General features: G+C 45.3%; 1 protein-coding gene across 1 annotated transcript in view; it reads left to right on the top strand.

Annotated features, from left to right (window-relative positions):
* The window catches only part of Spink8 (serine peptidase inhibitor, Kazal type 8 (putative)), a 21,682-nt gene extending 9,164 nt beyond the window's left edge, over positions 1–12,518 (top strand). Inside the window, exons 3-6 of the mRNA XM_026779427.1 lie at positions 259–314; positions 1,958–2,079; positions 10,065–10,107; positions 12,326–12,518. Coding sequence (XP_026635228.1) covers positions 259–314; positions 1,958–2,079; positions 10,065–10,107; positions 12,326–12,358 — 254 coding nt within the window. The 3' untranslated portion in view covers positions 12,359–12,518. The remainder of the gene's footprint in view (positions 1–258; positions 315–1,957; positions 2,080–10,064; positions 10,108–12,325) is intronic.
* The last annotated feature ends 2,598 nt before the right edge of the window (positions 12,519–15,116 follow it).

Below are 15,116 nucleotides of genomic sequence, written 5' to 3' on the forward strand. Positions count from 1 at the left end.
AAGAAACCTAAAGCTTTTGGAAAGTTATTTACCCATGAAGCATGAAGGGCATGGCCAGGTCTCTACTTCACTAAGAGGCAGGAGCCTCCTGACTCTCTTCATCCCTGTAGAAGCCAGCCTGTGCTAAAGGAGAACCCTGGGCTCAGATGATGGAAGGGGATGCTCTTGAATGACAGGCAAAGCCACCATCACCTAGCCTTTTCCCTGAGGACACAGACAGGGCAATAACTGTCCCCTGTGTATGCTTTTGTCTTCCAGATTTCTCTCTCCCTATGAGCCCTCACGTGACCGATGAGGTCTTCCAGGAGACAAAGGTGAGCTCCACTTCCCAGGTTCCCAAGAATAGGAATGGAGAGTCAGTTTCCCTCCCAGGTCCCCGGGAGGTGGGGAGCAGGAGGGGCTTGCCTGGGAGAGTCCCAGCGTGTGTGCAGCTCATTTGGTTGTCCCTGGGGATTCTTCCTATACATTACTCCAATCTGCAAGCCTCCTGTAATAACCACCACTAAATGCATGAGGAAATTATGGTTCAGATTCAGGTTGGTCCCAGTCAGGTGGCAGTAGTGCAAGCCTTTGATCCCCGTACTTGGGAGACAGAGGCGAGGCTGGCGGGTCTCTTAGTTCAAGGCCAGTCTGCTCTACGGAGCATTCCAGGACAGTCAAGGCTACACAGACAAATCCTGTCTTGAAAAACAAAAACAGAATTCAGGTTGGTCCCACGCTGCTATGGACATCCTTTCTGTGGTGATATTCAGGACTTGTGTATGCCACCCTCAATCCAAACCCCGTGATGCCTTCTCTGTCAGCTCTACATCTTACCCTTGTGACAAGTTTGAGCACAGACTGTAAGTCATTCATCAATGCTCATAAGCAATTCCAATGTTTTCACGCATGGTGGCACACACTGTTAGTCCCAAGACTGAGGAGGCACAGGTGGGAGGATCTCTGTGAGTTAGAGACCAGCCTGGTCTACAGAGTGAATTCCAGGACAGGCACCAAAACTTCAGAGAAACCCTGTCTCAAAACAAACAACAAAACAAAAATAATAGTAAAATAAAATAAAGAAAAGGAGGGTCTGTAGAGATGGCTCAGCAGTTAAGAGCACTGGCTGCTCTCCCAGAGGACCCAGGTTCAATTCCCAGCACCCACATGGTATCTCATGTAACTCCAATTCTGGGGTATCTGATGCCTTTATACCAAATACACATAAAATAAAGTTAAGTATTTTTTCTAAAAAAGGAAAAAAAAACAACAAAAAGAAAATTGAAAGAAATCTCCATTTTTAGAAATTATTTTCTTTTTTTCTTAAAATTTTATTTTAATTTATGTGTGTCTATGCAGATGTATGCCACATATGTATAGGTAGGTGCCCATGGAGCCAGAAGAGAGTCCTGGATAGCCTGGAGCTGGAATTACAGGCAGCTTTGAGCCATCTCATATTGGAGCTGGGACCCAAACTCTGTTCCTCTAGAAGAGCAGCCAGTGCTGAGTCCCCTCTCCGGCTCCAGAGACGCCTGTTTGGAAAGACATTTCCCAGCTCTTGCTCTCCACACTTTGTGGTCTGTCCAACAGAGACTTCTTCCTCAGAAGGACCTGGTGGGAGGCTGGGGAACGCACATCTGCAGTCATGCAGGTGTCAATGGCAAGGACCAGGAGAAATGCGGAGAATCCGAAGCCTGTTGTCTAAACTCCTGGCCTAGCCGGGTGGTGGTAGCGCACGCCTTTAATCCCAGCACTTGGGAGGCAGGGGCAGGCGAATCTCTGTGAGTTCGAGGCCAGCCTGGTCTACAAGAGCTAGTTCCGGGACAGGCACCAAAGCTACAGAGAAACCCTGTCTTGAAAAACCAAAAAAAAAAAAAAAAAAAAAAAAAAAAGAAAAAACTCCTGGCCCGGTGTTCCTTGCGCCATCCCTGCGCATTACCTGTAACAAAGGACCTGGAGGTGTTGTGTCTCACTTCAGGACTTGTGCAACAAGAACGTCAGGAAATGCTGGATGCTTTCCTACTTCAAGCCCAGCGAGCCTATATGTGCCAGTGACCAAGTTACCTACAACGGCGAGTGCCATCTCTGCTCCAGAATTCTGTAAGTCTCTATTTTGTTATTCCCTGCCTCAGCCATTAGCTCTTCTCTCTTCCATTAGCCCCTCCCCCACTGCTTGCTTCTCCATTTCTTCCCTTTCTCCTCCTGCTCCCCAAAGCTGAATGGGATTCCCTGTCAGCCATGCACAAACAGCACGCCACAGAGGTCAGAGTGCAAAGACCAACTGGAGGGAACGCAGTAGCAAGCAGGGGCAGCATTCGCACCAAGTGACCTGTGACCGTAGCCCAGTTGGCTCACGTGGCCAGAGAACAGCCTGGTGAGGAGAGAGGCCGGTGACATGGCTCCGCAGGTAAAGGCACTTGACACCAAGCCTGAGACTGGAGTCAGAGCCATGGTGGAAGGGCAGGTCCTACACTCCAAAAGTGGTCCTCTGACCTCCACATAATACCACAGCGCACACAGACCCATGCATACACACAAGCACACACACGTACATAAATCTGACGAAAACAGTTCTTAAAGAAGAGGAGGATGAAGGGAGATGGCAAAAGAGGAGGAAGAGGAGGAGGAAGAGGAGGAGGAAGAAAATGTAGAGAAGGAAGGGGAGAAAAATGGGGAGAAATAGAGGGGGAGGAGGAGGAAGAAGTTAAGGAATTTTCCCAATGAATGGTTTATTGCTCTTTAAATGAATATTATTCCCCAAGACAACTTTTTTATAAAAGATTTATTTATTATGTATATAGTGTTTTGCCTTCATGTATGCCTACAGGCCAGAAGAGGGCACCAGATTTCACTATAGATGATGGCTGTGAGCCACCATGTGGTTGCTGGGAAGAGCAATCAGTGTTCTTAACCTCTGAGCCATCTCTCCAGCCCAAAACAACTTTTTTTTTTTTAATGTTCATCCTATCAGTGGTTTAGTTTGGGGCCAGTGACATTTAGCTTTTGGTAACACCTGTGCAAAATGCCCAACTCTTTGGTCCAAGGCACAGAAGTCTGCATTAAGGAACCTACAAACAGAAGTGGTGGAATTCTCACACAGAAGCTGTTTTCTTGAGGAAGGAAATCCATATCTTGTGTAATATTCCCCAGTTAAGCCAATATTTTTTGTTTGTGTGTTTACTTTTTGGGGTTTTGTTTTGAACACAAGGGTTTTTCGTGTAGCCCTGGCTGTCCTGAAACTCACTTTGTAGACCAGGCTGGTCTCGAACTCTGTCTGTCTTCTGTCTCCTAAGTACTGGAACTAAAGATGTGTGCCACCACTGCCTGGTCCCCAGTATCTTAAGAGAAAAGAAGAATAGCGTGAGACTGGTCAAACATTCACCCTTGTTTTAGTCTTCTTTAAGAAAAAGAATAATCTTGGTCAGTATGAGAGACGTTTGGCCAATAGGAATCAGCCTTGTTTGATGTTCTTGGTTGTATAAATAAGAAAGTTTACACTAAGAGCCCATAAAAGAGTTATGAAGCACATTTGTATGTCAGCCTCAATGACTGGCACAGATTATGGGGGGGGGAGCGCGGCGGGGAGGGGAGGGGGGAAGGGCACAGCACCACAAACCATATGCAAACTCACTTCTGCTAGAGTAAACAAAATTAGGGATTGGGGAAATGGCTCTGTGGGGAAGTGTTTGTGGCCCCAGCATGAACTAGAGTTCAAATGCCCACCACCACCAGGCTTGGCTGCTTGCATGCCTGCAACCCCAGGGCTATGGGGGGCAGAGACAGGAGGACCACTGGTGCCTGTCAGCACCAGCCGAGCTCTAGGATCAGTGAGAGGCCCTATCTCAAGGGAATAAGGTAAAATGATATAGAACAGGCTGTCTCCTCTGGTCTCCACATGTACACACAGAAGCAGGTCCCTACACACATGTGTAGACAGCACACACATCCATCACACACACATCTACACAAGCACTAAATAAACAAGTAAATTCTTTTCTTGACCTGTGGATACAGCGCAGTGGTAGAACTCTCCCTTGGTATATGTGAGGCCCTGTGTTCCACACCCCAACCATTCAATGTGTCATGATGTACATCTGTGATCCCAGCACTGGGGAGGCAGAGGCAGGGAGATCTCTGTGAGCTAGAGGCTAGCCTGGTCTATGTAGGAAACTCTAGGCCAGCCAAAGCTGCACAGTGAATCCATCTCAAAAAACAAACAAAATAAAAAATAAGTATAATAAAATATTTTCTCTGGTTGGTGGCAGCACACACCTTTAATCCCAGCACTCACCAGGCAAAGGCAGGTCTCTGAGTTCAAGGCCAGCCTGGTCTACACAGTGAGTACTAGAATAGCCAGTGCTACACCAAGAAACTCTCTCTCTCAAAAAAAAAGTTAATTAATTAAAATATTTTCTTAGCAGCTTCCCTGAGATTGCAAATAAACTTTATAGCAATCCAATCTGCATTTACAGCAATTATAAAGATGTTAACTGAGCATGGTCATGCATGCCTTTAATCCTAGCTCTTAGGAGGCAAAGGCAGGACGATCTCTGAGTTCGAGGCCAGCGTGGTCTATGAAGTGAGCTACAGGACACTAGGGCTACACAGAGAAACCTTGTCTTAGAAAAAGAAAGGAAGGAAGTGTTCTTCTGTGCTGTCTGCTTCTTGCTTGCTCTTCTTGTTCTTCGGAGGCGAAAGAACGCAAGAGGACGCAAGACACAACAAAACCCACGTGGAGCGCGAGCTATATTGCAGCGTGCGGGAGAGAAGGGGAAAAGAGAGCGAACAGACGGCGTTCCAGCTTTTTAAAGGGTCCCCCACGCACGTGCGCCAGACACCACGCTCTGCGCCTGCGCAGCCTTTACGTGGACCGCTAGGGGCTCTTAGGAAATGTTATTCCCCAGGCGAGCTACCCATTTTAATTTATTAAAAATCTGGGGGGTTGAGAGTCTTAATGGGTAGGGAATAGGGGCGTATCCCGGTCTCTCATAACTGTTTCCTGCTGACTTTGGGCGTCGAGGGATCCGGGGAGTATCGATTGTCCTGGTGATGTCCTGTTGATTATGTCCTGTCCGCTGGAGTTTTGAGGTGGCTGATTGAAGGAATCGCATCTGTCTGGCTTTTGAGTAGCTGGATTGTCGTTAAGGTGCTAGAAAACAAAAGTCGCATTAGTAGAGAAGAAAATTAGTAGAAAAGAAAAGAGGAGGTTTGGGAAATTAAAGAGGAAATTTTGGGAAATTAAAGGGGAGCTTTGGGGTGGGGGGGCTTTAGGAGGTTTGGGGTTAAAAATAATAAAAAATTGAATGGTACTTATTCCGTTAATGATCCGTTTGGGCCTGCTTCATTCATGTGGGTTGGGCTGGCTTCTTGGAGCCTAAAGGAAATGTCTTAAAAGAAATAAATTCTTAACCATGTATGATATTTTGGGCATTACCTTAACATTCAGGAGACACTGCTGCAGTCAGTAGTGAACTTGTTGTGTCAAGGAACTTTGTTAAGAATTTGCTTACCACCTGAACCTTTGGCTCCGTGTCTGATAATGAATCCTGTAACGACAGCTGAGTGGTTATTCAGAAATTTAGAAAAAGAGGAGAAAGGAAAATATGTTGGCACAAGAGGGTTGAGTGAAGGACAGGACCTCTACTTTCCTTGGACTGGAGTCCTCTGGAACTTAAGAGAACAAGGTCCTGTCTGAGTTACCGTGTATGAGGGATTGTCTTGAGCTGGAGGAGTGAACGGTTTAAGATGTGATAGGTGAATCCACTGAGGAATTCCCTCGAGCTTAGCAGCTGTGGGAGTCAAAAGAATTACTCTGAGGGGACCCTGCCATTTAGGAGAAAAGGGTGAGGGACGTTGACCTGGGGGGGGAAAATAATACCTGATCTCCTATTTTAATTGGCGGTGGACATGGATTAGCACATGGTTGAGGTAATGAGTGGTCGGTAAAATCCCACAGTAGCGAGCGTAGATGGGTTAGTAGTGGCGTGAGCAGGTGATCAGGAAGAGGGGAGGTTTTAGGTGGGAGGCCGGGGGTTAGAATGGGCCGCCCATACATGAGTTCGAAAGGTGAGATGAAAAGGGGACTTTTGGGGAGGGCTCTAAGCCTGAGGAGGGCCAGAGGCAGGAGTCTTACCCAGTCGAGGTGAAGTTCCTGGGACATTTTTACAAGGGCGTCTTTTAAAGAACGGTTAATCCGTTCTACCTTACCTGAAGACTGAGGGTGGTATGGGATATGGAAATGCCAGGGAATGTTAAGAGCCTTGGACAGGTTTTGAGAGATCTGGGAAGTGAACTCAGGGCCATTATCTGATTGAAGAGAGGTTGGAATACCAAACCGGGGAATGATTTCTCGGAGAAGAATGTCGGAGACTGTCTGGGCTCTCTTGTTGGTGGTGGGGAAGGCTTCAACCTACGCAGACATTGTATCCACCAAAACCAGGAGATATTTAATTCTTTTGACTGTGGGCATATGAGTAAAATCCAGCTGCCAGTCAGTTCCCGGAAGGGAGCCCCTGGCCTGGTGAGTAGGAAAAGGGCAGCTACGGTATTTGGTCTTGGGATCTGACTTCTGGCAGATCTGACAGGAGGCAGTGATAGTCTTTAGGAACCTGATATCCTCAGGGGTGGGTTGGAGGTGAAACCTGACAAAATGAAGTAGAGCTTTGTTATTAGGATGAAAGCGCTGATGTATGTAGGACAGGATCTGGTGGGTGTCAGGGGGTGTCTGTGAGAGTGTGGGCTGTACTGTAAGAACTCCCTGAGGTGACTGAGATAGATCTGGGCTCTGGAGTGCTGCTGTCTTAGCTGCTCTGTCAGCCCGATTATTTCCCTTGGAAACAATGGAACTGTCGGACTGGTGAGACCGACAGTGAATAATTCCTATAGCTTTAGGGAGATGGGAGGCTTTTAACAGGTTCATAATATAACCTGAGTTAGTTATGGATCCTCCTTTTGTCGTAAGAAGCCCACGCTCCTTCCAGATAGCTGCGTGGGACAGGAGGATATGAAACACATACTTAGAGTCTGTGTAAACATTTAAAGATTGTCCCTCGGCTAACTGAAAGGCACGGGTGAGAGCTATCAGCTCAGCCTGCTGGTTAGTAGTATGGGCTGGGAGTGCCCCTGCCTCGACTATCTCTGTATCTGATACTATGGCATAGCCTGCTCTACGGGTCCTATCACATAAAAAGGAGCTGCCATCTGTGTACCAGGTATAAGTGGCCTGGGACAGTTTGCCCTCCTGTATATGTGAGGGGTGGGGCAGTAGATCATCTAAGGTCTCTATGCAGGAGTGGGATGGGGAATCATTAACATTAGGTTGAGGTAGAAGATTTGAGATATTAAGGGGTGGACAGCATTGAAAGGTGAGGCTAGCATCTTCTACCAGCGCCACCTGGAGGGAAAGAACTCGGGAAGGGGGTAGGGTTTGTAAGCCTTTGTAAATTAAGAGGTTGGACAGATTATGGTGAGAGAAGACTGTGGTGGGTGCCCCAAAGGTTAGTTTCTTTGACTCACGAATAAGAAACTCAGCAGCTGCCAAAGCACGTATGCAGGGTGTCCAGCCCTGAGTGGTGAGGTCCATCTTCTTTGACAGGTATGCTACAGGTGCAAAAGAAGGTCCCAATTGATGTCCTAAGACCCCAAGGGCATATCCCTCCTTTTCTGCTACATAAAGAGAAAAAGGACGAGTTAAATCCTGAAGATGAAGAGCTGGAGCCTGGATAAGAGCCCGTTGGAGTCTCTGGAAGGGTTTGGTAACAGGGTGGAGAAGAGGCTCATGCAGGGAGCCGAGAGCATAGGGGACGGGCAAGGAGAGAAAAGGAGGGGATCCAGGAACGCAGGAAACCGGCCACTCCCAGGAACGATAAGACCTTTTCTTTGGTGGAAGGAACTGCAAGAGATTGAATTAGTTTTTTTCTGTCCAGAGTGATAGCCAGGAAGGAAGGAAGGAAGGAAGGAAGGAAGGAAGGAAGGAAGGAAGGAAGGAAAGAAAGGAAGGACAGAGAAAATAGTATATATTCCCTCGTTCTTTAAGTGATCACTGCTATACAAACTATACCTTTGCCCATTGCACACCAGTTAACACAGGCATAAGTATTGTACACCAGTTAACATAGGCATGACTATTGTATACCAGGTTAACTACTGCTATTTTCTTTTGATTCTGGAGAAAAAGGTGCACAAATAAAAAATACATTTCATTGTCTTTTCTAGCTTCGTAAGAACTGCCCACTATGGTTCTCTGTTTCTTCACAGAGATTCAAGTTTGTCTGTTTCAGCTGAGACAGGGTCTCATTTAAAAAAGCAGTTGAAAGCTGCCCTCAGGTTGCTGTGGCCCAGCCTGGCCTCAGACTCATAGCCTCCTGCCTCAGCCTCCTGGGGGCTGTTTACAAGTATGTACCACTACCCTTGACTTTCTGTGTGCGAATTCAAGTTTCTGTCTAGAATCCTTTTGTTTAAAAAATGATCACATATTATTTATTTAGGGAAGAGAGTTTGTACATGCCACAGTGCACGCATGGAGGTCAGCAGCCTGCAGGAGCTGACTCCCTCCTTCCCATCGGTGCGTGCTGGGGATAAGCTCAGGTTGTTGCCTTGGCATCATGTGGGTTTACATGCTGCCGGTCTCAGGAACCCTGTTGAGAGAGTTTTGGTCCTCTAGGGTTTTTTTTAAGCTTTTCATTTTTGAGAATTTTAAGCGTAAGTCATATTTACATCCCTCTTCCCTCTCCAACTCCTGTGTGTCTGTCTCCTCCCCAGTCCCTTTCTTGTATGTAAATGAGAGAGCGGAGCAGACTCCTGAGACTAAGCAAGCTTTTTCCAAGAGAGCCACGAACAAAGGGCAATTAATCACTGGTGCCCCTGACAATAGGGACAAGGGAGGATGGTAGTTTTTTATGGAACTTCTCCAGGACCCTAACACACACACACACACACACACACACACACACACACCACCCTACTTATGTTTGCTTATGTTTACTTGTGTTTAGGGCTGACAACTTGGGCTGGGATAACCTAAGAAGGGCTTCTTCCTGGGGAAACCAATCCCCATCCTCGCTGTAACTCATCATCTAGGGGTGGGGACTTGTGAGCCTCCCCCACCCACGTTGCCATGGTAACTGGTGCAGTCATCATGCAGGTCTTGTTTCCCAGCAATATGGTTGCCTGAACCAGACTAGTTAGGAGACTTTTTTTTTTTTTTTTTTTTTTTTTTTTTTTTTTCGAGACAGGGTTTCTCTGTGGCTTTGGAGCCTGTCCTGGAACTAGCTCTGTAGACCAGGCTGGTCTCGAACTCACAGAGATCCGCCTGCCTCTGCCTCCCAAGTGCTGGGATTAAAGGCGTGCGCCACCACCGCCCGGCTAGTTGGGAGACTTTTGATCACAGAATTAATGTCTCTACTTGGAGGTCTCCTGAGCTGTTTCATTTCTTCACCAGTCACTTTAGATAATTGTGTTTCTGTGAAACTTTGAGTGTCATCTAGGTTTCCTAATTCATTGATACACATGTATTCAGTGGTATCTTAATTTCTAAGATTGTTTTATTTATTTGTTTGGTTGGTTGGTTTTTCAAGACAGGGTTTCTCTGTGTAGCTTTGGAGTCTGGCCTGGAATGCACTCTATAGACCACGCTGGCCTCGAACTCAGATCTGCTTGCCCCTGCCTCCCAAGTACTGGGATTAAAGGTGTGTGCCACCACTGCCCAGCAGATTGCTTTATTTTTAATTGTGTGTATGTGTTTGTGCACATACACATGCACATGCATGTACACATGTGCACATACACACATGAGCATGATACATGTAAATGCAGGTGCCTATGGAAGCCAGGAGAGGTCATTGGATCGCCTGGAGCTAGAATGTAGGCTCATCCTCTTCTGACCTCCATGAATACATAGACATACATGCAGGCAAAACACACATACACACAAAATAAAAATATACATTATATATACTATATATATAAATCCACTGTTATTAACAAAATATTTCTTGGCTTTGCCTAAGACGACCAAGAAAGAGTTGGTCATGGTTTATGGCATCTAACAGAACAAAAATAACCATTTCATAATATAATTTTTCCAGATACGAAAACAGAACCATAGTTAAAATGCATGATGGAGAATGTGTAAGTAAAATCTCTCTTGTTTTTTTCATTTTTGAAAGTAGACCACAGATATTTAACAGCTCATTGTCAAGGATTTATGAATGTGAGTTGTGTGTGTGTGTGTGTGTGGTTTCTGCATGAATATTTGGGTATTCACACACGAGTGTACATGTGGAGCCCGGAGCAGCTGCCAGGGATCTTTCTGTGTGTGACTTCTTTATTCCTCTGTCCTGTTGCCTTGAGACAGGATCCACCTGCTTCTGTTTCCTCAATGCCACTTAGAGGGACACACAGTCACGTCGAGGTTTTCACTTGGTACTGGGAATTCAAACTGAAGTCGTGCATTTGTGCAGCATTTTCTCTTATTCCCTGAGACATTTCACCAGCCACGGTTACCAGGGATCTGTAACAGTTGTTAAAAAAAAAATCATCAAAATGCACAAAGGGAAAAGTAGTGGTAAAATAAATTCCATATATCGATCATGCCGATTTTTTAAAATGGGGGGTGGTGGCATATGTCTTTCCTCTATTTTTCTTTGTGCTTGATGAAGAATTTCCACAGACTTGGACATATCCTTCGCCCCAACATTCTCCAGAGTACATTGCTAAGTTGATCATTTCTTTATATAACTCCATTGCTGTTACAACATCTAATTAGTTCTTTAGCATCTTCTTTTTTTTTATTTTTGTTTTTCGAGACAGGGTTTCTCTGTATATCTTTGGCTGTCCTGGAACTCACTATATAGTTGGCTAGCCTCGAACTCACAGAGATCTGCCTGCTTCTGCCTCCCAAATGCTGGGATTAAAGGCATGTGCCACCATGTTTGGTTTCCTTGGCATCTTCTAAAGGCATCTTCAAATGTTCCCAAACTCTAAAAAATAACAATTAGCCAATCTAGAGCAAGGTCAGAACAAGCCTAGCAACTCGGAGAGATGCTGTGCATGGAGTGAGAGAATGGAAGGGAAGAGGGAGGCAGGGAGAGAGGAAGACAGCCATTCTTAGACTAAAGAAAAAGAAAGTCCAGCATCCTGTCTATAGAGCTAGCCTGATACACAGAGAAACAGAAAATAAGTATATGTAAACAAGCCTAAAAACCAATGATAAGCTAAAAGAAATCTAAGCCTACAAGCTTGATATGAGCAAACAGATTCTGATGTCTTACCCTTGAGATTAGAGACAGGTCAAACAAGTTACCTCTGCTGTAAAACCCTGTTTCTAAAACAGAAAATCGGAGACAGAGAGTGTGCACTTGGTTTTGTTCTCGGCCTACTTGTAAAATGTGAAAGCTTCTCAAATGCTCTGGAATAACAGGACAAATTCAAATTGAAACAATAGTAAGATGCCAATTTCCTGGCTGCCAGAAAAAGTCAGAAGTCCGGGAAGTATCCAGCTGCTGGAGACAAGATGTCAGTATTCTCACAAGCTCTGGGAACAGTGAAGGCTTAATGTCACTGTGGAGGACAAATCTCACATGTTTTAGACAATGCAACAAATGATGTGCATATGTATCGTATGGACCAGAATTTCCTAGAAGATGGCAAAGAAATTTTCTCATAGTTTTGCAAAGTGACTTAGAAGTCTATGGCAATGTGTATCATGGTGTGAAGCAAAAGAAAATGGATGGATGGATGAATGAATGAATGAATGAATGAATGAATGGCAGTTCCTCCCCACACAGACTTGCACAAATTCCCTATATATACAGCATACAACAGGGGGAGGGCTGGTCCTTACACCTGTCCCCAGCTTTTTCCTGCCTAGTATCACACCCTTTATTTGCTGTTATCTCCTCCCCCAGCCCTCTCACAAGGCCTTTAAAGGCACAGCTCTCAGCTATGTCTCACATTCAAACAAGCAGAGGTCTGGAGAGGTCATATGATTCGCTTCAAACCCTCTGGACTGAGAACTGATAGGGGTGTGTTGAGAATGTGGGGATCCGTTTCCCACTCTGTTCTTCACACAGCCCTTGGTCTATCCCCTGAATGGCACACGTTTCTAATCTAATGCCTCTATCTTCCATCTGCTCTACGGGAGCGGCTCCCCAGAATCACAGGCACCCACACCCTCTGCTCTCTTCTCTGCCCACATCTATTCAGTTATCTTTTCATCCTCAATGAAATCAGAATGTCAGTTCAGGGGTCAGCATCCTCCTGGAGTGTGGGTTGTACAGTTTTCAGACAGTAGTTTTCTTGTAATTTCACTGACTGCAGTGTCTCTAAGCAAATATTTCTCTTACAGATTTACTCCGGGGAAGACTATGGACACAATTAAAAGTTACTGAATCCTCAGACAGCCAAGTGAAGCATGATAGCTGAGTCTTCAAAGATACCAAATTTGGGGAACAGGGGCTGGACTTTCTGGTACAGTATTTGCCTAGTATGTATGAAGCCTTAGTTCAACCTCCAATGTTTGGAGGAAAAAAAGAATAGCTCATTAAAAAATGGATCCTGGTGGTAAAAGGTACTTGGATCAAATTCATTGATTTGCTTCTTCAATAAATGATTCTCAGCATAAGCTTGGTCAGTAAACATTTTTTTTTTTTTTGGTTTTTCGAGACAGGGTTTCTCTGTGGTTTTGGAGCCTGTCCTGGAACTAGCTCTTGTAGACCAGGCTGGTCTCGAACTCACAGAGATACGCCTGCCTCTGCCTCCCGAGTGCTGAGATTAAAGGCGTGCACCACCACCGCCCGGCGGTCAGTAAACATTTTCTCAGTTAATAAGAACCTTTTCTTTTTTTCTTTTTCATTTTTCTCTGTAGCCCTGGCTGTTCTGGAACTCATTATGTAGACCAGGCTTGAACTCAGAGATCCACCTGCCTCAGCCTCCCTAGTGCTGGAAAATAACACGGGCCATCAGCACTCAGCAAGACCTTTTCCAAGACATCAAATATTCTATGTCCTCACCCCTCCATATTTTCACATAATGACCACATAACCAATGAAATGCAAAGTGAGGGAATAAATAGCTCAGTAGCAGCAATATTTGGACTTTGGTCATAATTAAATTGGATACTTGTCCTGTGAACCATATAGCTCTTAGCATGTCTCAAAACAACTATACCATAAGAGGGATTCAGATTTTAATCAAACCTGGCCCTCTGGAAGAGCAGCAAGTACTCTTAACTGCTGAACATCTCTCCAGTTCCAAAGGTTTTATTTTTTTAACTTAATATGCATTGGCGTTTTGCCTGCTTGCATGTCCGTGTGTGGGTGTCAGATCTTGGAGCGACAGACAGCTGTGAGCTGCCATGTGTGTGCTGGGAATTGAGCCCTGGTCCTTTGGAAGAGCAGACAATGCTGTTAACCGCTCAGCCATCTCTCCACCCCTCATTTTTATTTTTAAATTCTGTGTATGTGTCTAGGTATGGATATGCACAGGTGCCTACAAAAGCCAGAGACCAGGCTGCCCTCGAACTCACAGAGATCCATTTGCCTCTGCCTCCCAAGTGCTGGAATTAAAGGCGTGCGCCACCACCGCCCGCCCAGCCAGTCCCTTATTTGTGAGTGCACAGGCACACCACAGCACTCAAGTGGAGGTCAGAGTGAGGGGGAGGGACGATTCTCTCCTTATACTATATGGATCCTGGGGATTGTACTCCAGCCATCAAGCTGGGTAGCAAATGCTTTTCCCTACTAAGCCATCTTGCCAGCCCATTATCAACCTAGGTGACTTTTCCCAATTGAGTTTAGACTCACAAAATGGAGACTGAAAAACTACCATGGAGCTTCCTGAGTCCCAGTAAAACTGAATCAAAACTTTCACCTTTTCTTAATTATCTTCAGATCCACTGGGGGCTGGGCAACATGAAGAACTGAAAACTAGGGCAAAATTTTGCCTAAAAGCCAGTAGAGTCTGGACACTGAAGTGTTTTCTGAATATATGGGGGAAAACAATGCTCTGATATCGTCCATACTTTGATAATGATATATATGTTTATTATTATTGCTGTTGTCTCAACTGAAGTTCCTAAGTCTCCGTACTTAAGTAACAGAGTTAGAAGCCAGGCATCTTTGGTTCCTACATTAAGTTACAACCTCTAACAGCTCCTCGGGTTATCAATAGACCTAACAATTTGGCTCCACCTACCTGCCATTCCTTTTTGTTGGTTCTGTTTTGTTTTGTTTTGATTTTTGGTTTTTTTAATTAATGTATTTTTATTTCACGAGCATTGGTGTTTTGCCTGCATGTACGTCTGTGTAAGGATGCCAATTCCCCTAGAACTGCAGCTACAGACAGATGTGAGCTGCCAGGTGGGTGCTGGGATTGAACCCAGGTCCTCTGGAAGAGCAGCTATCAGACTGGAGAGATGGTTCATTCATTATTGAAGAACACTCACAGATCTTGCAGAGGAGTTGGGTTCAATACCCAGCACCCACATGGTGGCTCACAAACATCTGTAACTCCAGTCCCTGTTGGCTGATCACCTCTTCTGGCCTCTACTGGTAACAGGCACACACATGCTGCATAGACATACACACAGGCAAAACACCATAAACATAAAAAAAATGGATTTTCATGCTGGAGAGATGGCTCTGCCGTTAAGAGCGCTGGCTGCTCTTCCTGAGGATAGGGTTATAGTCCCACCTCCCAAGTGTAAGCTCACAACCATCTGTAATTCCAGTTCCAACGGATCCAGCACCCTCTCCGGGCTCCATGGGCACCAGTCATGCATGTGGGGTAATATAAAAAATTCTTTTAAGGTTCTTTTTAAAAAAAAAATAAAGAAAGAAAGAAATGGGCCAGGCGATGGTGGTGCACACTTTTTTAATCCTAGCACTCAGGAGGCAAAGATCCCTGTGAGTTCGAGACCAGTCTAGTCTAAAGAGAGAGTTCCAAGACAGCCGGGTTACATACCTGTCTCGAAAACCAAGGAAAAAAATAAATAAGAAAGAAATGGACTTTTCTCTGGAAGACACCTTGTGTAAGCAAGCTGTCGGTCGGGCACCCCAGCTTCCAACATTCCAGGAGTGCGATGTCTGAGCATCCAAGCCCTGAAACTAAACGAGCAAGTCTTTTTTTTTTTTTTTTTG

The sequence above is a fragment of the Microtus ochrogaster genome, chromosome 5 (genome assembly GCF_000317375.1).
Source record: "Microtus ochrogaster isolate Prairie Vole_2 chromosome 5, MicOch1.0, whole genome shotgun sequence".
Classification (NCBI taxonomy): domain Eukaryota; kingdom Metazoa; phylum Chordata; class Mammalia; order Rodentia; family Cricetidae; genus Microtus; species Microtus ochrogaster.